The following is a 24,463-nucleotide window of genomic DNA, read 5'->3' on the forward strand; positions in this document are numbered from 1 at the left end:
AGTCTTGAAGAAAAATCATGGCAACTGTATTCTGGGACCAAAGGGGTGAACATCCATCACAAGTCTATTGTGGGATCCTGGAACATCCATCACATCATAAGTTTATTGTAAAAGACTTCCTAAACTGTATTGTGCCATTCAAAATCAATGACTGAGAATGCTGAGATCAGGAATTCTTCTTCTTCATGATAATACACATGCACACATGGCTGCATACCCAACAGAAACAATCCAGACATTCAGATGGGAGATTTCTTATCATTCCCTTACAGTACTGATCTCACACCCAGTGATTGTCATTTCTTAACAATTTTGAAGCACGTAAAGAGTTGAAAATCTCAGTGCAAAAGTGGCTACAATCTCAGGTGATGAAATTTTATGCACTGGATTTGAAGAAACTTAATTCATGATATCAAAAGTGTTTAGAAAAAAATTGTGATTATGAGGTCTGTAAATAAAGTAATGAGACTAGTTTTTTTTTGGCAGCCAAAGTGGCAACACTGTAAAGTTACTAGTAAATATATGGTTATATGAACAGCTGATTTATATTAGGTATTAATATTTTTAGTCTATTTACACGAGACGTAAACAAACTTTTTGTGAAACGAGATTTTGTTGTGTTGTTTCAAAAATGAGAGATTAATTATGAGCAACATTGTGCAATCAAGTTTTGTGTTAAAACTCTGTGAGAATGCTGCTGAAACTTTTTCAAAATTAAATGGCGTATGGAGATGATGCTCTGTCACGAGCCCAAGCTTTTAGGTGGTTTAATGCATTTTCAGATGGCCAGGAATCAGTTGCATATAATCCACGCTCTGGTAGACCATTAACATCATTGTGCAAATCAGAGACTTGATACGGTACGACTGGCGATTAACTGTCAGAATGATTGGAGAACAATTGAATTTGAACCATATCAGTCCATCAAATTTTGACAAATGAATTGGACGTGAAAAAAGTTTGTGCAAAATTGGTCCCAAAAACCTCACTGTTGAACAGAAAAACAACAGGGTGGAAGTATGCTGCGATCTTGTAGGGCGAATTGAAACTGATCCTGATTTTCTAAAAAAATTGTTATTACTGGTGATGAATCTTGGATATTTGAGTATGACTCAGAAACAAAACGCCAGAGCAAGGAGTGGCACACTTCAAACTCACCACATCCCAGAAAAGCAAAAATGAGCAAATCAGAAATCAAAACCACGTAATTTGTTTCTTTGATATTAATGGCAATGTCCATAAGGAGATTTTGCCTACAGGAAAGACTGTAAATCAATATCTTTACTAAGAAATTCTTGAAAGACTGCAGAAAAGAGTTGTCTGCATGAGACCAGCCATCAAAGACAACTGGATGCTGCATATGACAATGCACGTTGTCACACTGCACTCTCAATTAATTAGTTTTTGGCAAAGAAAAGTATTCCTGTAATTCCTCAACCACCTTATTCACCTGACTTTAGTCCCTGTGAGCTTTCCTGTTCCTGACTTTAAAAAAACACCTCAAAAGACACCATTTTGTAACGGTAGAAACATTAAAAAAAATTTTTAAAGGTGATAATGTTGTACATCTTGTGTGTTACCACAGGCATTTAAGAATTGTCGGTAAATTAATTTTAGTGTACAATTTAACTGAGTATATGTTTTTGTGCAGTTTATTTTCAGTTTTTTTTTTTTTTTAGACACCAGCTGTGGAGAAAACATACATTGACCAGCTACACTATATAATCGTCAACAACTGACTAATATTAACACCAGAGAAATGCGTACTGAGGCTACCAGTTACGGTCTTAATGACAATCCATACAGTTATGATGTGTATTCTGCTAGATCTGACAATGTATTAACCCAGCTCGGTTCATTTAGATGGCAGCTACAATTACAACACCTAAAAATGCAAGAAAGATTATATCACCAACAGCACAATAATTCCGTTAGAAATCAAAATAAACAAAATAATGCAAAAGCAACAACTGTAACCACAAGTAGATCTTAGTTTTAACAAGAAGTGGATTGTAACTATATATTATTTTATAATTAACAGTGCTGCTTGTAGATTCTATACAAATAATTTATAAATGTTAAGAGCATGCATTAGAACTGGTTTCAGTGGTTTATTTTCAGTGATGTTTTTAATAGTTAAGTTTTTTAATTGTATAATAAAGAAATAAAAACTCTTCAAATTACATTAAACATATTTTAAAAACTAATCATAATTATGTTCCAAGAAAGATAATTATATTGTAATATATTACAATATATTACTCGTATGATATATATATGAGTAATATATTGGTAAGCAGTTTATAATATATATAGTTAATTATAATAAAAATATGAACAGTTTTAAAATTTGATTATATATGTTACTTCTTACTTTATTTTAATTTCTTTATGTTAACTTCCTGTTTGTTTCTTCTACTATTTTGGTCTGTTGGTAGATCATCCTCTGATTATGTGTTACAATTTTGAATCATTGCTTTAAAATATATGAAACAACAACTATTTATGCACACCTGCAACATTTATATCCACAACTATCAACATAATTTATATATTAATATAAATGGCATTTATATTAAATGGTGTTTTGAATAAAAAATGCTAAATTGTTTATTTAAAACTAAAAGTCATGTAGATAGAATGTGAATTAATTAAGATAGTAAAATTCTAAAGATAATTTGGCCTAGCCAAATCGATATACTCTTATTGTAATAACTGTATTATTATTTATAAAATGTAGTATTAAATTAATGAATATTATTTGTTAGAATTTCTATCAAAATATTGAAAAATAAACAACTTTCTTTTATTAATTTATTATTCTTTAAATTATTATTCCTTTATATTCTTTTTTTTTTTAATATTTACATTTCTTAATTTTAAAAATAACTATTAAATATATATAAAACTTTGGGAAACAGTTCATTAGCTGTAAATAAATGTACTACTTCAATTTCCAGCTGCCCAAATTTGAATTTTTTCAATAAAAATTCTAATCTTGTGAATGAATGGTTTTAGAATTTCATTTAAATTTAGTACAGATTTTAAAACCAGAAATGTTAGAGAAAATAAATTTGGATATCTTTTTATCAAATTTCAAAATAGCAGACACTGAAATATTTTAATTTTTATTTTCTCAGCAGCTGTTTACATTTTAAAATTTTGGTTTATCAAAATTGTTCAACACTTTTTTTGTACCAAAATAAAACCTCGTCTGTATAAATAAATTTCAAACAACCTATCTGTAGTGGGAAATATCTTTCAGATATTTTATTTATACTTGTTTTCATTTCTTATTGCGAGCCAGTTTAACTTTACTATATTTATAATTGTAATGTGTTTGTGTTGCTAACTGTATTGTGTTTTTTCAACGAATGAAATGTTCGTTAGTGAATTCAATATCCATGTATATGAACACTTTTTGTCTTGAATTTTGATTTCTGATTCAGATTAAGCATTGTTAGAGGATTACAAAAATACACGAATGGCGGCAATTGACAATCTGGTTCACCTCAAAACAGCCTCCAAAATTAAAATTTTTATTATGCAATAACGGTGTAAGCTAAACTTATGTAAAACTAATGTTACTATTGTACAACATACATTATTTAGGAAATGTTATGTCATTTGCTGTCTTGCATAGCGTTACTGATGAAATTAAATAAAAATATATAAACCAAATCTTTATTATTATATATGTAAACCATCCCATCAATTAAAGTTACCTCAAAGAGAATGGAAAAAACTATTTCATAAACACATAAAATAATTTCATAACTAAGGTAAAGAATTTTGTATTAAATATGCTTGTCTGTAAGAAGTTTATTGGTTTAACCTTAATAATTAAAATTGTTAAATATTTTTACTTATATACAATTTTTTTCTTTACTTTTATAGTAGTTACTTAATTTGATATCTCACATATCTTAGCAGATGAATGATATAGGAATGCTGTTAAGAAAACTATTAGATTACTAGGTGCAGATATCAATAGTGATCATGTGCTACTTATGATTGAAATCAGAATATCTTTAAAGAAAGTTGAGAAAGTGAAGGTTGTTAATAAACAGAACTTAGAAAAGTTGAAGAAATTGGACGAGGAAACAGTGGGAGAAAAACTAGATAAGGCAATTAAAGAAACCAAAAAGCAATTAAAGAAGACAACATAAAAAAACTAATGAGAACAGTGAGGTGACCTAGCTGAGAATAAAAAATGCCATAGTAAAAATGGCAGAGGAAGAAGTATGCTGTTAGATGGAAGTAGAGCCATGAAACCATGGGTAACAACAGAAATGCTAAAGAAAATGGAAGAAAGAGGCATATAAGAATAAAATAGGAGAACAAATTAAACAATTAGGTAAAGAATAAAATACAAAAAGCTGGGTAAAGGTGATTGAAAGAAGAATGCAATGATATTGAGGATCTACAAAAGAAAGAGCAGTATGATATGATGTGTAGGAAGGGAAAAAGCTTTACATGGGAAAGCTTTAAAGGAAAAATTGGAGAGCTTTACATGGGAAAAATGAAAAAGGAATATTAAAATGAGAGAAATTGAGGATAAGGATGCTAAAATGCTACATAAGGAGAAAGATGGAAGGAATATGTGGAGGATATGTATATGACAAGAGAAAAACCTTAAGAACTAAATTTAGAAGAGGAATGAGAGATAGCTGAAGAGGATAAAGGACTATCAATATTAAGATGTGAAGTTCAGAAAGCCCATAAAGAAATGAAGATTAAAAGATCAAGCCTGTATTAGATGAACTTCGAAAAGAATTTTGTAAATGCTTAAAGGAGGAAGACATAACTGAACTGTGTAATAGGATATACCATATGGGAAAATTTCCTGAAGATTTGTGAAAATGGTAATGATATTAATTCTAAAGAAACTACTTTTTCTGGTACCAGAAAATATGCAGTATACAAAAGGTTTAATAGCCTATGCCGTTAAAATATGGTTAAGAGTCCTAAACCAGAGGTTGATAAGAATAATAGAAGAGAATGCAGAAGAGGAACATGTTAGCTTCAGAAAAAAAAACAAGCTTAAGATACCATCAGGCTATTTCGGATGGTTGGAGAGGAAGAGGAATAAATCTGTGTTTCATAGATTTTAGAGAAGATAGTATCTGAAAGTAATATGGAAAGACAAAAAGTTAATTAAAAAATTATAAGACTGGATAAGTCTAGGTTGAGGTGTAAATCAAGGAGACAGAGGTGTAAGACAAGGCCTTTCACACTTTTCAAGATTTACATTGAAGATATGAAAAGGAAAATATTAGAAGGAATAAGTATAGAGCATTGATTCCCAAAGTGGTCCAGGTGGACCCCCAGGGGTCCATGGGAGACTCGACGGGGGTCTACGTTGGCGTGACAAAAAATGGGGGTTCACAATTCGTAAGCGGGGGTCCACGAAAATTCATCTGGTTTCGATAGTGAAGAACTAAAACGTTGGCTTGACTTTAGGTATCAATCTAGGCAGATAATGTTTTGAGAAGCTCAGCGACTGTTACTTGTAAAAACTTGCATATTCCATATTCAGTACAAGGAACGTGCCGAGACTTGCAAGGCGCCGCAGCCGTCCGCAACGCTTGTTCAGACGTGCAAAGGGACGAAATACGACTTGTGGTGTGTGTGCAAGAAATCTTGCATGAACTTGTTTGATTCTTCACAAATATAAATACTATTGCCAAGGATAAACGTTAGTCATTTGTTTCCGGAATTTCGAAAAGAAAAGTAAAGTGAATAGATGTTAGCGTTTGCCAGTGTCGGAAAAAGTAGTAAGTACTTACCTGCTTTTTTGTTATACTTACTTTTATTTTATTTATTGTTTATTTATTTATTTGACAATTTATTGTATACGTCAGTAAACAAAAAATGCACAAATTACAAAAAATACGTAGGTACAAAAGGCGAGACTTATTCCTAAAAGAAATCTCTTCCAACCCACCTACGATAAAGATATATTTATGTTGCAATAAGTATATTTGTAATGTTTGCGTGTAGTAGGTACGTATTAAAAATTAAATAATGAACAGAGCCATTATTAGAGACTTCCCTAAAAGAACAGAAAGCCGAGAAAGGTTGAACTTTTTGTCTCTACTTTATTAGTAATATTTTTTTTACCCGACTGGGTGGTGGTTCACTAATAATTATATACATTTATACAACGTGTTACAGAATAAGTGTTACAACCGGGAAATGTTATGTTCAGGATCAGTTTTTAAGTCGATTCTAATAGTTTGTTTTTATATATCTGAAAAAAATTTAGACAAAAAATCAGTAAAAAGTGGTCAAATCATAATATTGAACGTCGCGCGCGTTGAGGGCTACGCTACCTACGCGACATCACAATATTGTAATGTGACCACTTTTTACTGTCTCCGTTTAAGGATTTATTAATTTTTGGTCTAAATTTTTTTCGGACATATAAAAAAACTATTGGAATCGACTTAAAAACTGATCCTGAACATACCATTTCCCGGTTGTAATCCTTATTCTGTAACACGTTGTATATTTTCATAAATTGTACCTGTCTTTATTACATACTCGTAACGTGCATCAAAGTAATAAATAAATGATTAAAATCGCAGAGTTGTGATATCAAAATATTGGTTATTTAAAAGTATTTTCTATAGAATTTACAGAAATATATCAAAATATAATTAATGAAAAATTGTTTTGCATCACATTAAAATCGGTTCAGCCATTTTCATAAAACTTTATTATGAATCTTACCGATCTATTGCTTTTAATAATTAGAATCAGTTTGCCGCTGGTACTTTATTTCATTGCAATAATTAATTAATCCTATTCTGTTAAAATAGTCATATCCTGTTAAGTAAGACCGCCTTGAGATTACTAAAACAAAGTTTTTTTTTTATTTACCCGTAGGTAACCGATACGAAACATGACTGAATCTAAGAAGAAATGTCGACTTTACAGTGTTGATTATTTAAAATTTGGATTTCTTCCATCAAAGGCAGACAAGCGATTGCCTATATGCCTTTTGTGCAGCAAAATTGTGAGCAATGACTCTATGAAGCCTTCGAAGCTCGAAGATCATCTAAGAAGGTGTCATCCTGATAAAATAGGTAAAGATTTGAAATATTTTCAAACATTGAAGGAAAAATATGAAAAGAGACCTACCGTGCACAGTATGTTCGCTTCAACGTCTGAAAATAACGATGATGGCTTGCGGGCATCGTACAATATTTCATTACTTATAGTGAAATCTGGAAAACCGCACACCATTGGAGAACAGTTAATTTTACCCGCTGTTGAAGAGGTTTTAAAAACTGTTCTGCGCAAATCTCCATTTGACATACTCAAAAGAATTCCTTTGAGTAACAACAATGTACAAAGACGTATTGATGAAATGAGCTCTGCTATTGAAAGTTTCTTGTGTAATTATCTGCAAACAACTCATTTTTCTATTCAACTGGACGAATCAACTTTACCTGGTAATGAAGCATTATTATTGGCAAATGTTCGATTTGTTATGGACGAAGAAATTCATGAAGAGCTACTATTCGCGAAAACTTTGGAGACGGACACTAAAGGTGAATCAATATTTAATGTCCTGAGTGATTTTTTAACGAAAAATCAATTCCATTCACAAACGTCATTTCGGTGGCAACAGAGATGGAGCTCCTGCCATGGTCGGGCGATATCGTGGGTTTATAAGCCATCTTAAAAGAATTATACCAGAGGTAACTGCAATTCACTGTGTCATCCACCGACAACACCTAGTAGCGAAAAATATCTGAGTGATAGATTGCACCAATCGCTTCAACTTGTAATTAATGCTGTTAACAAGATAAGAAGAAATGCATTGAATACGCGTTTATTTGCCCAATTGTCCGATGAAAATGATGGAGACTTCCAACGATTGCTCTTACATACTGAAGTACGCTGGTTGTCGAAAGGTGCATGTTTAACAAGATTTTACTCACTTTTTGAATCAGTTTTAGAGTTTCTGGAAGGTAAAGATTCAGATTTAAAAGAAAACCTAATCACTTTGAAAGCTGACATCGCGTATTTGGCAGATTTGTTCAAAAAATTTAATGACATTAACTTACAATTACAAGGGGACAGTCTCAATTTAAAAAAAACAAAGAGTGTAATTTCAGCTTTTCTTGGAAAATTGAAATTTATGAAGCAAAATATTAGTCGGCGCGTATTTTCCCAGTTTTCAAACTTGTCACAGGTAGAATGCATTGATAAGGATATTCAGACATACGTTCAGCATTTAATTGCCCTGCATGATGACTTCAAAATTAGATTTGAAGATATTCTGACGATGGAAATACCACCATGGATCATAAACCCATTTGATGAAACGGAAGTTGAGAATGTGATATTACAAGAGGAGCTACTCGATCTTAGCACTAATGAGGAGCTGAAGGTGAAATTTAAAAGAGGGTATCAAACATTTTGGCTGCAGGCAGAAATACCAGAAAAATATCCTGGACTGTGGGGAATTGCGTGAAAGCTTTTGATAGCGTTTCCCTCGTCATATCTTGTCGAAAAAAGTTTTAGTGTCGTTACAAACCTTTTATCAAAAAAAAGGAGCAGATTCAATATCACAGAACGGGGAGATTTGCGCTTATTCCTAACAAAACTGAAGCCAAATATTGATAATTTTCTGTCAATCCATCAAGTACATCCCTCCCATTAAAATTTTGTGATTGTCATTGTAGAAGTTACATTACGTTATTAATGCTTAATTTTAATTATATTACGACAATTTTATTATATTACATTGCAATATGATAACAATAATAATTAATACTGTAATGATTACATATTTGAATAAATGCAACACAAAAAATATACTTTTCTTTTGCTTTTTACCACTCTGAATGGGAAGTTTTCTAAATAAAATAAGTGAGAATTGATTGCTTTCTTGTGCTGTGAGTAGATGTCAAAAATGTAAAGTTGGATGGAAGCATTTTTTTTTATTGGCCAGCTTTACTTTTTTGACATCCACTCACAGCACAGTCAATCAAAAATTAACCAATCAATTCTCACTTTTTTTTCGGAAGCTGTTAGTTCGTGGAACTCAGCCGTAACGCATATTTTCCTATTTAGATCTAATCTTCACATTTTCCGTCGACTGGAAATATGGTAGAAATGTAGCTGCAGGGGGTCCACTGGAACCAGCAAAATTTTGAAAGTGGTCTATGAGAAAAATAAGTTTGGGAACCTCTGGTATAGAGGAATAAAAAAATAAAATATATAAGTTTTGCTGATATGTAATTGTAGCTGATGGTACTCGTGCACTTGATTGTTAACAGCCTTGAAGGAAGGAATGAAAAGTAAATATAAAAAAAGAACTAAAGTAATAGAAAGAAGTAAACAACAAAGATTTAATGGAAAAAGTAAAAAAAAAATTACACACATTTGGTTAATGTGGTGACAGAGGGCGGCTGGAAGAGCACTATGGAAATAAAAAGAATAGTAATGGCAAAGAAAGTATGTAAAAAATGGTTTACTTATCAAATATATATATATATATATGTTTACGCCATGCGTAAAGTCCCGTTATTTTCAATGAATTCAACGCTAGGGTTGGGTCATGTTGTTTGTTACAAGGCATGGTAAATTTTACTATGTTTCGTATTTTGGGCTTGTCATTTGTACCTGTTTGATTATTTGTTCTCGTGTTCGACACTTCTGGCGCCAGCCAGACTGTCTGCTTCTGTCATCCTTAGTGACCGCGTGTATTCATTTCTCGAATTATTTATGGCTACCCTTTTCACACACCCGTTATTCATTCGTTCCCATACTAATACATGCACAAATCTCTTGTTTTTTTACACACACTCTCTCCTGTCCACTGCCTCGGTTTGGTTCCCCCCTCTTTTCTTTCACGCCATCTTTGCGGCAGAGTAGATCCAACATTCATCCTGTACAATCGCCTATGGCCATTCTCTCTCAAACTTTGTGATAATATTTTCATCGCATTCATACCCGCATAAATGTTGTGGTATTTCTCTGTCGAAATATTCTCTAGCTCTACTCGGCAGAGTGTCTCGTAATTTCACCGATCTCAATGTTTTGTTTTGCCTCGTTTCTTCGTTAAGTTATTCTTCAAATTCTACATTACGTCTCTGTGGAAAGTGTTTCAATCACTACAAGCTGCCAATTCTATCGACGTCGAATCTTCTCGAGCTGCGGATTATTTTCATCAATGCAGAATCTCCAAACTCATCGCTACATATCTGAGATGCTACATATTATTCTATCACTAAACCACGTCTCACCCCTGTATTCCTGATACTCCAGTGCTGACTACGCCCAGGATTACTGTATGTATTCATTTACCTTCATTCACGAGTTCGTATCTTGATATTATTTGTGTGCTACAGGCAAGTTCAACTTTCATTATTTATTACGTTAAACAGTTATTTTATCATTAAAATTTGTGGAACATTCAGTTCATCATACCTTATGCCTTTCGATTTCAAGTTTAGTTTAAAAAAACCATTTATTCACTTAAGTGCAATCATGATCGGTGGCTTACCTATTTTACATGTTTAATTATTACGATTTGTCATTGTAATTAATTCTATAATTTATTTTTTTGTAACTTGTTAATCGCCGAGATTAATTCTTTGCTACTCATGCACTGTATTCATAATACTTCTTGTAAATTAACCTAAAGCAAATTACTCCTGATGTGCAGGTATGTTTTAGGACTTTGTAATTTTTATATTTTCAAGAATGCTTATTTATCAAAATGAACTCTATATATTATTACTTACTTTAATGTATTACTTACTTTAATGTATTGTAATTAACTCTTTTTTTATACTGAAATTATTGTAATTTATTTTTCTAAGTTAATGACATCTGTTCATTGCTAATTTTTCAATATTACAGCACATGTCAGTAATGCAATCGTTTTCCAGTCATACTACGTTTATTGATGTTTTGTTTTTCTAAGTATATAGTTGAAAATAAGGTGTTTTATGTTCTCTTGTTTTCAGGCTTTGTCACATTGTGTATTTAAAAAATGTATATTCATGTATTTTTTCATTTAACATCATTATTCATATGTTGATTCAGCTGATATTGTAAGTATCATTAAGTCATGTTAATTTCATAATTTCTTTTTATGTTTTAAGGTTATGTTTTTAACATAAGTTCATTTGTTTTATTTCCAATTAAAGTCCAATTTCTTTTGGCAAATACTAGCTGTGTGTTTTTTGTTAACTTTGCCCAACAATATAAATAAAATTTTGAAAAGACCCTTTTCAAAATGACTCAGAAAAACCGAATTGATAAAATTCTGATAAAATGGTGAATTGTGCCAAATGAGGTGGTGTATCGAGAAATAGAGCCTGTTACTGATACTATGCGGCAAAAAGAATCTCTTTCTTTGGTCATCTCATAAGGACATTGGAAACAAGACTGTCAAGAAATATCATTGAAAAGCTATGGTTCCAAAAACTAGAAGTAGGTTGGATCAAAGAAATTAGAAAAGATATGAAAGAGTTGGGAATTTCCCTGACTGACCTACAGAATAAAACTAGAAAAATTACAAAGCTAAAAGACAAAAACATTAGATTTAAATAAAAGACAGACAAAATACAACGAAGAGGGTGTTTACAGATGAAGAAAAGAAAGCAAGATCTGAACGGATGAAGAAATACTGGGCAGCTCGGAAGAATAAAATAACACGCATTTCTCAGAAAAGATCTAACTAAAATTGACTTAATAAGTCCCATGTTGGCCGTAAAAGCATAATAATAATATATATATATATATATTTTGTCTCTGGGACTACTGTTAGGTATTGCTTCAGGATGAAATGAATAACAATGTTTGTAGCATGTGAAAATGCCATGCCTGACCGGGATTTGAGCCCGGGACCTCTGGCATTTACCTCCGGGCTGGCATTTGTCTTAAATTTTCAGTATATAATGTTATTAGATAAATTCTATTAAAAATTAAGATATCAAAATTTAAAAAAAATCCTTGTGTAACAATTATTAACAATGAAAACTATTAATTAGTGATAGAACAGTGACCTTACTTTTCCTTGTTGACAACAATAGTGAGACTACATGACTAAATATTGCATTTTTCATGTGAAATTAGTGAAAATGATGTCTTTCGTCACGATTACATTTAGATCTGTCATTCGTGGTACACAATGTGTGTATAAAGAAATAAACTTTAATCCAGTTTATATCGTGTCCAGTGAAGGTATTCGAATAGAATTTTTGTGCGGTCATATTATTTTATAATTACTCATTGTTTTTCGCAAATTTTTTGTAACAAATTTTTCTTTGTTTTATTTTTGTTCGTATGTTAGTGCAGTTTGCTTACGGCAGAATTTAATCCGTAGTTAAGACAAAAAACTTAGGAGTCAGGTACGCAAGATAATAATATAAAAACAAGATTATGAGAATTAAGCAGGTGAAATGGAGAGAGCTCTGTGACCTCCTTGATAATCTTGACGCGTATGAGATTGTAACAGGCAAGATTGGCAGAACGTTACTGGCGTTGTCCAGAGGGCTGTTGGTGCAGCGTGTGGAACGGTTGTTCCCGCGAAGGCTCTTAGAGAAAAAGGAGGCATTTCCAGCAGTGGATATCCCGCTTTTTACACAGGAAAAATTGTTGCAGGCGGTGAGGAGACTGGGTAGGAAGACCCAGGGTTGGATGGTGTTCCGAATGTGGTGGTAGCATTGACTGTAACTGTGATGTCGGCTCAAGCCCTCAGCGCCTTCAACAGAATTTTACTGAGTGGTAGGTTCCCCGAAGGTTGGAAGACTGCAAAGTTAGTGATGTTAAAGAAAGGAGGGAGAGCCGAGGATGACCCTTCTGGGTAAAGGCCGTTGTGCCTTCTCCGCTGTTAAATTGATGGAATGGATGTTGGCGAAGAGGCTTATGGAAGAGGTCGAGAACGGTGGAGGTTTCAGCGTAAATCAATTCGAGTTTTGGAGAGGACGTACGGCGACGCAGGCTATAACTAGAATTATAGAAATTGTGGATGAGGCGGCGTCGGCAACTTGGAGAGTGAGACTGATTCCGGCGGTGGTGTTATTAAACGTTTGTAATGCATTTAATTCGCTACCGTTTAGATGGGTTATCCGGGAACTGAGGAGGAGAGGAGTGAGACCGTACTTAGCGAGACTCATTCAAGATTACTTTAACAGAAGGAGTGTGGTGGGTGATGCTGGAGGCGTCCCTCTTGAGTTTGAAACGCAGGCTGGAGTATCACAGGGTTCAGTGCTCGCCCCTTTTTTATGGAACATCGCCTATGATGGGGTGTTCAGATTGGACTATCCAGATGGGGTGTGCCGCACGGGTTTCCCAGACGATCTGTCTCTGACGATAACGGCCAAGACGGAAAACGAGGTGGTGAGGAAAGGGAATGTGACCATACTGATGGTGAAGATGTGGTTGAAGGAAAGAGGGCTTTGTCTGGTTGCTGAGAAGACGGAGTTGATTGTTATGGCTGGCAGACGCAAGCTGAATCCAATCAGGTTAAGAATTGGTGATGCTGAGATAATTCCTGTTCGGCGGGCAAAGTACCTTGATCGTTCCAGCCTCACCTTGTCCAGGGCGTAGGCAAAAGTAAGAGGACGGTTGCTGCAGTCACCAGGCTGATGCATGGGATCGGCGAGCTAGCCAAAAGGAGGCTGCTGGCGTCAGTGGCGAGGTCTGTCGCTTTATATGCCGTGCCGGTGAAAGTTGCTGAGACAAACTGCGAGGAGTCGTCTGCTTAGTTTACAGAGATCATTGACAATTGGAATGGCGATGATCTCTGTATGATCATACATGGAATGTATGATCATACAGAGATATGATGCGTCTCCGTGGAGACGCATCCGTCTCCACGGAGGATGCCTCCGCCGGATTTACTAGCGGAAGAAATGATTTAGACGTCGGATGGGATGGCTAAGACTCAGATGTTGGATGGCTGGCAGCTACGGTGTACGAGAGCTCAGGTGGGGGGGGGGGCTGGAATAGGTGGCTGATTCTTGTGATACGGCCATGGCTGTTCAGAAGACATGGAGAGTTGTGCTATGAACTGATGAAGTTTCTGATGAGTCATGGTTGTTTTAACCAGTTTTTGTGGGAGAGAAAGTTGAGGAGGTCACCAGCCTGCATATACTGTGGAAATTGTGATACGGTCGAGCACACCATTTTCAATCGTGGAAGGTGGGTGGAAGAGAGGAGTGAGGTGGCTGGTAGAATTGATGTACCAACACCGGAAAAAGTAGTCTGAGTGATGCTGCATGGAGTTCGGAATTGGGATATGATGAACAGTATCTTAAAGACGACGGTGCAAGAGGAAGTCGAGGGCAATGACGGTTGGCGGTATGAAGGACCAGAGGTTTTCATTTTCGGACCCTACAGGGCGGGTGGTACTACTGGGAACGCCATAGCCGGGCCCAGTCAAGCCCCCAAGGTATTACTAAGGGACTTCATGTGCAAATTAATAAATGTGACCGTTTAATAATAATTCTTGCTGGAGGAGAAATCGGTTTTATTCCGAAGGCATAACTAACTTGGAAAGCCAGTTCAAAAAGTGGCGACTACTATGACAACATGAATACACACAATTTCATGAAATGGGCGCGTGAAAAACTGATTCCAAATCTTCTACTAATGTCAGTAGAAGTAAATAACGCCCCTTATCACAGTACAGGTATTGGATAAAGCGCCAAATTCTAACTCCAGAAGAAAAGATATGACCGATTGGCTGGAGAAAACCCGTATTCCGTATAGTTCAAAAATGCTGAAACCACAGTTATATGAATTAGTAAAGTTATACAAAACTAAAGAACAAAAATATCACTTGAATGAACTTTTGAAAAAACATGGGCATCGTGTTCTTAGAATCCCACCGTAACATCCTGATATGAATCCGATCGAGATGGTATGGTCAGCCGTAAAAAGACATGTGGCGAGTCATAACATGACATTTTCTTTTATTTTGTTGAAAAATTAACTATGGAGAAAATTAAATCCATGAATGAAGATGACTGGAAACTCTATTGTGAAAAAATAAAAAATACTGAAAAGAGTATGAAAACCCGGAACGACTGATAGATGAAATGACAGAACGTTACATTATATGTGTAGCCTCTGATAGTGAAAATGAAAGTGACAATGATAGTGATTCGTTTAGCGAGGATGGTGAACTTGCTAGAAGTTTGAATTAGGTGCATGAAGAAAATTCAAGTTAGCTTTTGTTTATTATTAAAAATTAATAATTTAGTACGAATAAAGGTTATAAAAGAATTAATTACGTATTGTTTATAATTAATAAATGTAATTATGATAGTTATTACCGAGTACAATATGGTAATAAGTAATACTTCGATTTGATGTTTTCAAACCGATTAGTAATACGCAGTCTGCTCGTGATGTCACAAGCTCGTACACTGGCTGGGCCAAGTATAATGGTCGTTCATGAAACGGGTGAGTATTTTCAGCTCTCTATATTAGACAGTTTTGGCTGTTAATGTAGCCATCCAAGTGAAACTATGCACATCGCTGAAATAAAGGCAATCTAAAATTTATTAATCAAACATTATATTATCCACTTATTACGAATTGAAAATTGGGAAATTTTATCCGAAACTCGTCTTTCACTCGTTCAAAATTTGTATACCGCAATAAGTCTCAATAATAAACATACGTTCGTCCTTGGAAAACGATATTGTTAACACAATAGAAACGAATTTATACTGGAATAGCCCTCGTGCATAAGAAGGGCATTTCAACTGTTACAACGGTTGAAAGCAGCTGTTACGGTTTCAGCTGCTAACCTTGAGTACAGTGTTGTTGCCAATAAACATGTAGGGAGAAATAAAATTTACCTATGTGTGACTTCTACCTTAATCTTAGTTGGCGTCCTTTTGAGCCAGTTAATTTATCCCCTTTATTGAACCAAAAAAAAATATATATTAAGATAATTTTTTTTATATTTACAGGAACTGTTAGTTTTGAATTTTTTAGAATTTTAAAAATGAACAATTTTGTAATTTTTATACTAAATTTTGTTATACTTCTGCTGATAGTTTTTGGTTTAGTGTAAAGTCGTTCTCTTCATATTAAAAATGGGACGATCAATATATTATTGAAAAATCATCCATTTATAATTGTTAAAATATGATAAATAAAATGAAATGAGGTTGAAAATTAAGTAACTAGAATTTTATTATAATTTTTATAAATTGTTTTCTTATAGTTTATGTAATGTTAATGAAACAATAAAGCATTTAAAGAATACAAGCGCCCATTTTTATTATATTCTTAAACCTTGGTGTTTAATAATGTTGTGTAATCAATTTTTGTTTTAATTTAAGATGTACAAACTTCAGTTTAAAAAAAAATAAGAATATAAAAAACTATTTCCTTTAAAAAACACAATAAATTAAAAGTACTCATTTAAAAATATACAAAATGAGACGTGAAGAAAAAACAAAAATTAATTTTACAGTTTTTTAAAAACTTTCTTAAAGAATACATTTTTTTAGACCTTTCCATTAGAGTATATACATGTGAAAATATGTATGTTTCAGTCTTAAATCTGTTAGTTAAGTTATAAAACCAGCAAAAAGATGACTTAATTTCAGATATGTGATTTACGTGTTTCAGAGTAATTATGTTTTGCAATGTGTTGTGTGATAAATCTATATATAATTAAGTGCTTTGTTCTGAAGTTGATGTAACTCTTTATTAATACTAAGCCTAATTTATTCAAAACAGTGTATCATCTAAATTAATTAAGAAAAAATAAATAAAGTTAAAAACAATTATTTTTCTATTGTTTTTATCATAAAGAGATAACATAATATTTATGCTGTCTTATGGTATTGTTAATAACAATCAAACAAAGCCAGCATGGAAGAATGATAGAATTAAATTTTTCATTCAGAAAATCCTGAATTCAAATCCTGATCATGTATGGCATTTTTCATGCACTACAAAATTCTCGTTCTGTATTCCCATGTACAAACTTCATGTTTGTACATGGAAAAAAAAACAATTGAATCTAATATTACACTCACATTAAAAAAAATAATAAAAATACAAAGCTGATGTTAAGGTTGTAAGGACCTCTCTAATACTTACCTATTTTCAACATAGCATTAAAAAATTATACAAAAAAGATATTATCCTTTAATGAAGTAAATCTACATGTACGATGATCATTAAGATAAAAAATGTAAAATGAGGATATATAATAACATGTGCAAAAAAAAGCTATGCTAAATGATTAATAAATCACCTTAGTAATCATTAGTTCATAATAGAAAACAAAAAGCATTCAAAAGCGGTTTACAAAAAAAAAAAGATTTTTCAGTCATAGTTCCAATTTGTAACAATACGTAGCAGATTTACATAGAATAAAATATTTAAAATCTTATTCATACTTGCAGGAAAATATATTACAAAATAATAACTTTCATTCAACTGAAAAATAGTAAGAAGAAAACGATTGAATGATTGATCAATTGCTTGATGATAACAACTGTTATCATTCAAGACATCTGAGCCAAAAATATGACTGATTAGACACAGTAGCTCCAAAAATTGATTTATAGATCCATACCTTATCAATTAACTTCAATTTCAGAAAACCTGTTAATCTTATAAACAGGTTGTTGGGATCAGTTCAAGTATGTCTTCAACAAATAACTGATGTTAAGTCATTATGTTGAGTTATTCCTATGGCTTACACTATCTGTGAACACAAACTGACTGAATAAATACTCCAGTTGACCTTATTCAGTGTAACAACACTACTACCTACACTGAAGTTTCCCCTTTAATAAAGCTTCATCACAATAAATTCATCAAAGTATTAACTAATATGATTGTTTTTTTGTTTTTTTTTTTGTTTGTGGGCGAAAAACGCTTGGGCGTTATCATCGCCCGGTAGCTATTATTAAAAGGGTAATATAATTCTAAAATAATAATCTATACAAGTTGTTAACGTAATATTAATCATATAATAAAAATTTACTAAAACAAGCCAAGAAGGCAAAATAAAACCCAAAACTATTATCACAGACAAAAGTTGATAAAATATTAAAGATAAAATAATAGAATAAAGAAAGTATAAAAACTTAACGTAACTCTGATGGGTTGTGCAAAAATCCCCACCCCGGATAGTAAAATTAAACTAAAAAACAAATCTAAAATAAAGGTTAAAATTATTAAAAAACTCTCCTTACAGGAAAAAATATATAAGTATATTAAATCCTTTGCAGTAACCCAGTAATATGCAAAAAGAGAAACATTCGCTCCAAAACCCTGCCATCATTGCCCAAGACATCACGAATGCTGCTGTCTATATTAAACTGACGACGCAATGCCGCATAACATACGCAGTCCACGAGAATGTGGTGCACAGACATGCGGCAGTCGCATCGTGTGTGATCCTCGTATGCCCCAACCGTAACCGGCAGAGGACCACTTCCTCACGACGAGAGTTCCTGCAAGAGAAGCCCCACGGCAACACTGAGTTTTTAATCCGTCGAAGTTTACTATCGACGACAGCCGTCCAGCCACTTTGTCACCTTGCTTGCAGTGATTGTTTTATATGATTAATAAAAGCAAAGGTAGTAACTCGGGTGGTGAAAGGAGGCTGAATACACGCATCTTTAGCAGCAGAATCTGCCCTCTCATTACCAAGAATCCCAACGTGGCTAGGGATCCAGCAAAAACCTACCCCCTTGTTTCGTTTTTCTAATTCAGCGATTTTATCATAAATGCCAACGACGACAGGATGTCCGGAATGAAGGTTTTCCAACGCCTGGAAAGCACTGCAAATAAGAATGTTCCTATATTTAGGGCCAACGATACTTAGAGCCCTATCCACAGCGAGTAGTTCCGCGGTGAACTTACTCGTAACACCGGGTAGGCCAAACATATAAGTCTGTTCATTGAAAACAAAAGCACAACCAACGTTACCGTCATGCTTCGACCCATCAGTGTATACCACCACGTCTGGGTTCAACTTGGTGAGGAGAAACTGATTGTGCCAATTTAAAAGAAAAATACTGTGAAGTTTAATTTTGAGCTCTTTATAGTCATCGCTTGAACCACTTAAGTACTGGTCAATAAAATATTACATCTAAAGTAGAAAAGACAAAGCGACTTAAGCAATATTACCTTTTATTCAATCAACTTTGTTTAGTGTAAGAATATATGCTCTTAACACAAATATTGTAATCAAATTAATATTATTAACTGAAATTTTCAGATTAAAATTAATATAAATCCTCACAAATTGACCATGTTCAGCAAAAAAATATTTTTTTTTAATAACACTGAACAAAGACTTATCAAAGTAATGATTAAATTTACATTAAAACATTACAAGAATACTTCCGAGTCATAGCGAAATAATGTCAAAGTCAGGTGCCTTAATTTTATACTTGATCATACAGATAGCTATGCAGTATTTCTGCTGCAAACAAAAACTTTCTGCATCAAAAATAATATAATTATTTCAATCAAGTTATTTAGATGCCATTACTAAATGAAAATAAGAACAACTACCTTTATCTTATTAACCCTTCAGGCAGGGAGCACGTGAATGTCACGCACATGTTAAGTTGTATGTATCGGCGGGTGGACGTGACAGTCTCGCAGCGCGCAGTGCTTGCTTCAAAACTTCGTAACATTGCCATCTTGTAATGTTTATTTGAAAAACTGGCTCTGTGTTATCACGAGGCTTCGTTCTTCCCTTCCGTGTTTTTATAACAGCGTAGGATTGCATATTGGTGATGAAATACGATTTTGTTCTTCGAAGTTGAATGCTCTTCTTTCAGTCAGCTGTGAGTAAATGAAAATGTCAGGGTCAAGCACGTCGCGTAATCTTACATCAGAACAAATTATTGAATGTTTAGATGAGACGTGTGACAGTAACATTAGAATATTTGATAGTGGTAGTGAATTTGATAGTGACGAAAGTGATGAAGATTTTGTGCCAGAAAATCGTAATGAAAATAAAGAAGATTCTGAACAGAGTAGTGGCAATAGTGATGATGATATTGATATACAAGTGAAGGATACAAGAAAAGAAATAGATTGGAGATGAGAAAAAGTGGATGAATCTTGTGCTGAAAATTTGGTTTAAATTGGTGTAATAGTTTTGAATCTATAATTTTTTACTTTTAGTACTGCAATACAGCTGCTGGTTGGGCATTTACATTACCGGCAGTAGGGTAGGACTTTAAAAATTGAAATACCGGCTTGAAGGGTTAAAACTAGATTGTTTTGGGAAACAGTCAATTGAACCCACAGAAATTGGGAAACACCCAATTGCATGACAGAAAATAATTACAAAAATGACAATGGAATGCTTGCTATTTGTTCCTTAGCAACAATAAATTTGAAAAATGTTAAGAATAACATGTTTTAATAAAATAATAATACAATTTTATCTGTTTTACAAAATTTAGAATGTTTGAAATAAAATATACAATGAGTCATTCAAAAAATTCACAGATTTATCCTGAAATTGTCTGCGATGGGAACAGAAACATTCCGTACCTGCGTGGACACTTACTTGGCATAGGTTCATTTGCGAAATGTTTTGTAATGAAAGAACTACAAACAGGAAAAACATATGCTGGAAAGATTTTAGAAAAATCTATATTGGAAGATCGATTACATTCATGTTTTCTATTAGAAGAATTGGCGATACATAGATTGTTAAGGCACAAAAATATAGTTTCATTTTGCCAAGTATTTGATGATGAAAAGTTTATATATATTATACTAGAATTGTGTAGTAATGGTTCTCTAATGGATTTACAGAAGCGTAGACAGTATATAACTTTACTTGAAGCAAAATACTATTTGTATCACATAATAAATGGTGTAAATTATTTACATAGAAGGCGTATAGTGCATGGTGACTTAAAGTTAAGTAATATATTTATTAATTGTCACATGGTTGTCAAAATTGGAGATTTTGGTTTAGCTACAGAACTATCATGTGAAAGAGATGAAATAAAAATACAGTGTGGTACACCGAATTATATGGCACCTGAAATTGTTCAGAGAAAAGGCCACAGCTACGCTGTTGATATATGGGCTATAGGGTGCATATTGTACGGTCTTTTGGTTGGAAGATTACCATTTCAGAGCAGTGGAAATTATTCCACGTATGATAAAATTAAAAACTGTGATTTTTCTGTTTATGAACCAGGATTAAGAAGGCAAGTATCAACATTTATTAGAAAGATATTACAAAAGGAGCCTAAGATGAGGCCATCAATAGTAGAATTAAAGAATGATGAATTTATGCTTGGATTTATCCCGTTATCTCTACCAGAATACACATTATGGGAACCACCAATACCAAGGGATCTAGTACAAGGAAAAATTAGTTTTACTAGGAATCCACTATTGAAAGTTAGAAGTAATAACTCTGGAAGTAGAAATTCAGTTTTTAACAGAAAAAGAAGGACGAGGCCATTGATACCAAGATTAAAATTAACAAATATCAGACAAATGGTAGCAGCATGAATTAAATTATACTCCTTTAACTTTTTGTTTTGTTCATAGTAAAAGTGTTTTAGATGAAAACTTTATGTGCAAAGCAATTATCTCCATTTTTGGAAAATAAAATACCTATTTATTGTAAGGAATTTGTTCATTATTAAAAATAGCTAAATTATTGTTTATTGTTATTCTACTAAAATATGTGAGAATATCTGGGCATAGGCTTGAATTACGTTATAAAAGTACAATATCTAAACATTATGGCAAATAGAATCATAATTATTTGAAATTAATTTATCGTAAACAGTCACTTATAACATATTTGTTATAAACTATTTTAGATGTAGGCTTTGAAGAAATAACAATTTTAAATTTGATATCTGTAACTTGTAGCATAGTTTAAAAATTAACTACAGTACACTTTCTAAACAGGAAAAATTGTAAATAAACTTTAACTTTACATTAGGTAGCATTTGCTCATGTTGAGCTTTGTGGAATACTCTTGCCAAATATTGCAATGCTGTTTGTATTTGAATAGGTTTTGAAAGACCTTTATTTATGATCTGCTTGAAGAGTGTATACAAATTCACTGACATCATGAAAATTTTACAATAACATAGTACATAAACTTGACACAATTGAGGCATTCATCAAAGCAAGACTTTTTTATAGAGCGTTTCACTTCCTTAAGTAAAAAATACGTTTTAAAACACGTTCAAAGTCATAATGTTACATAAAAATATATCTGCACATTTTCCATGCTGTGTAACACACATTTCTTATGTTTTAATATTTTTGATGGAAGTGAAAAGCCTGAGAAGTTTTTTTTTATTAGATCATTAGGCCCAAAATCTACTTACTAATTTTATTGGAAAGAGAAAATTATATTCTTTCTTTCAAGCCAATTTACCATCAAATCAGAAACATTTGGCCTGTGTATAAGCATCAAGGGTTATTTTCAGAAGGCATTTACCTGTGTACTGATATACATCCATCAAATTGGAAGTAAAAGGGTTTTCTTTTAATCTCTATTATAAAGCTGGACAAAGCTGACATTTTGTAATCTAATAGTTACGTTGTTACTGTGGATAGATCAGGATCTGCAAGCGCAGATGAATATTGAAATGCACCACTGCAAGTTCTCAATGTGCTAATACGTTGAGCATATTACTTCGTTTTCAACTTCTGCTTATTTTATTCAGGTGGTCCTTAAGATCAGTGTTCAAGCGAGGATTATGTCAAGGTAGTTTTGGATTACATTATTTCACAAAGGTAATCTGACACCCCCTATATGTAGCGTTCTGCTAGTAGTTAGTTTTTCTAGATAAAAATAAATATTACTATCTTTACTGGATTGGGTGAAGCTTCCACAGCTACAAGTATTTGTCCAGTACTCAACTTTTCTTCAGCAACACTGAAAGTGTGATGATCTTGGGACAGTAGTGCAACTTTTGACATGTATAAATAGATTTTATAATCATTCAACAAAAATATCTGATTTTTATAAACTGAATAGAATAGGTTTAAGACAAAACTCTTTAGTAATCACCTGATAATTTTCTTTAACTGGTCTTACATTTTTCCAGAAAATCATTATAAGGTTTCACAACATCTGTCAATCTCATACTGAGGATAATTAGCAATTATATCAGTTAGCTTCCAACCAAGCAGTTAGTTAGTATACCAACAGGTATTGAGTGTAATATTGCCACAGACACCATTGTAAGCAACTGTCAAGTCCAGGAACGCATAAAAGCTTTATTCTACTATTAAAACTATTCAAAACAGCTAAGTCATGATCAGTACTTGATTCTCACAACGTTGTCCACGTAAGAGCCAAACCTCACAAAATGGAAAGATAGCCAGGCCAACTGAGAACATATTTGGTTCTAGGTGGTAGTCATATTCTCTGCAGCAATCTGTACACAATACAAAGAAGGCCATGAGGAGTGCAATACTTATATATGGATTTTTGACTAGTGAAAGGAGGAACTATAATGTAAATATACAATTTTTATTAATTATTCTCAAATTAGTAAAACATTAAATGATTTTATACTTCCAGCCAGCCCAAAACCTAACCAAATTATAAATACACTGCCAGTTATATATAAGCCAGGGCTAAGCAGAATAATTAATAAAACAAATAAACTCATGGAAAAAAACATTGACAACATAAAAATAAACATTTAAGTAAATATGGTTCATTAATGAAAGATTAGAAAGAAATCATTTAAATATGGTTTGCACCTAAATGAATTTGTTAAAAAAAGATTAGGTATTGGTTAGCTGAATTGATTATATGTTTTCAATCACCAGATAAAATAATTCAGATAAGCACAAATAAATACAATTTTTAATAAAGGGACAAAAAAAGGAAATGATTTTAGATATGGCAGCGAAGACTTAGTAAAAAATGAGTTAATAGAAAACAATATTAGTAGTTGTAGAAAAGCCAAAGACTCTATACATTAGTTGTAGAGCCATTAGTGATATACTCACTAGAGTGAGGGAAAGGAATTTAACTATTTTGAATAAGGTTAATAATTGTAAATTTGGCACAAAAGGTTTTATGTTCACACAGGTCAGAGCAAAAAAAAAAAAAAAATACATAGTAAAATATTTAGATAAATGTATATTATTACACCAAAATATTTTTTTAAAAATTGAAATTTAATAAGTAGCTTTTAAAATTTATCCTTACTCAACACCTTGGTTTTCGTAGAAAATTGGTTAAAACAGCAAGAAATGAATCAATTTAATATTACAGATTATTTATTACATGATTATTATTGTAGGTATTCATACAAAAGTGGAGGCATAGCTATTAATATAATACAGGCCAAGTGTATTTATTATGTGTAGATTGGTATCAAATACAGATATTGAACTTACTACATTAAATTAGGACAGAGGAAAAATAGTACAGTGTTATTGTTATATATTGTTCTCCAAATGGAAACTGGAAAAAGAT

At 32.8% G+C, this 24,463-nt stretch overlaps 1 protein-coding gene and 1 pseudogene across 1 annotated transcript in view; both read left to right on the top strand.

Moving 5' to 3' along the window:
• LOC142324941 (uncharacterized) overlaps positions 1-2,813 on the top strand; it is a 73,721-nt gene extending 70,908 nt beyond the window's left edge. The window contains exon 14 of the mRNA XM_075366102.1: positions 1,680-2,813. Within this exon, the coding sequence (XP_075222217.1) occupies positions 1,680-1,708 (29 nt within the window). The 3' untranslated portion in view covers positions 1,709-2,813. The remainder of the gene's footprint in view (positions 1-1,679) is intronic.
• A 17,650-nt stretch (positions 2,814-20,463) lies between these two features.
• Positions 20,464-21,513, top strand: LOC142325675 (serine/threonine-protein kinase PLK1 pseudogene; annotated as a pseudogene).
• The last annotated feature ends 2,950 nt before the right edge of the window (positions 21,514-24,463 follow it).

This window comes from Lycorma delicatula, chromosome 5, assembly GCF_047948215.1.
Source record: "Lycorma delicatula isolate Av1 chromosome 5, ASM4794821v1, whole genome shotgun sequence".
In the NCBI taxonomy this organism is placed as follows: Eukaryota; Metazoa; Arthropoda; class Insecta; order Hemiptera; family Fulgoridae; genus Lycorma; species Lycorma delicatula.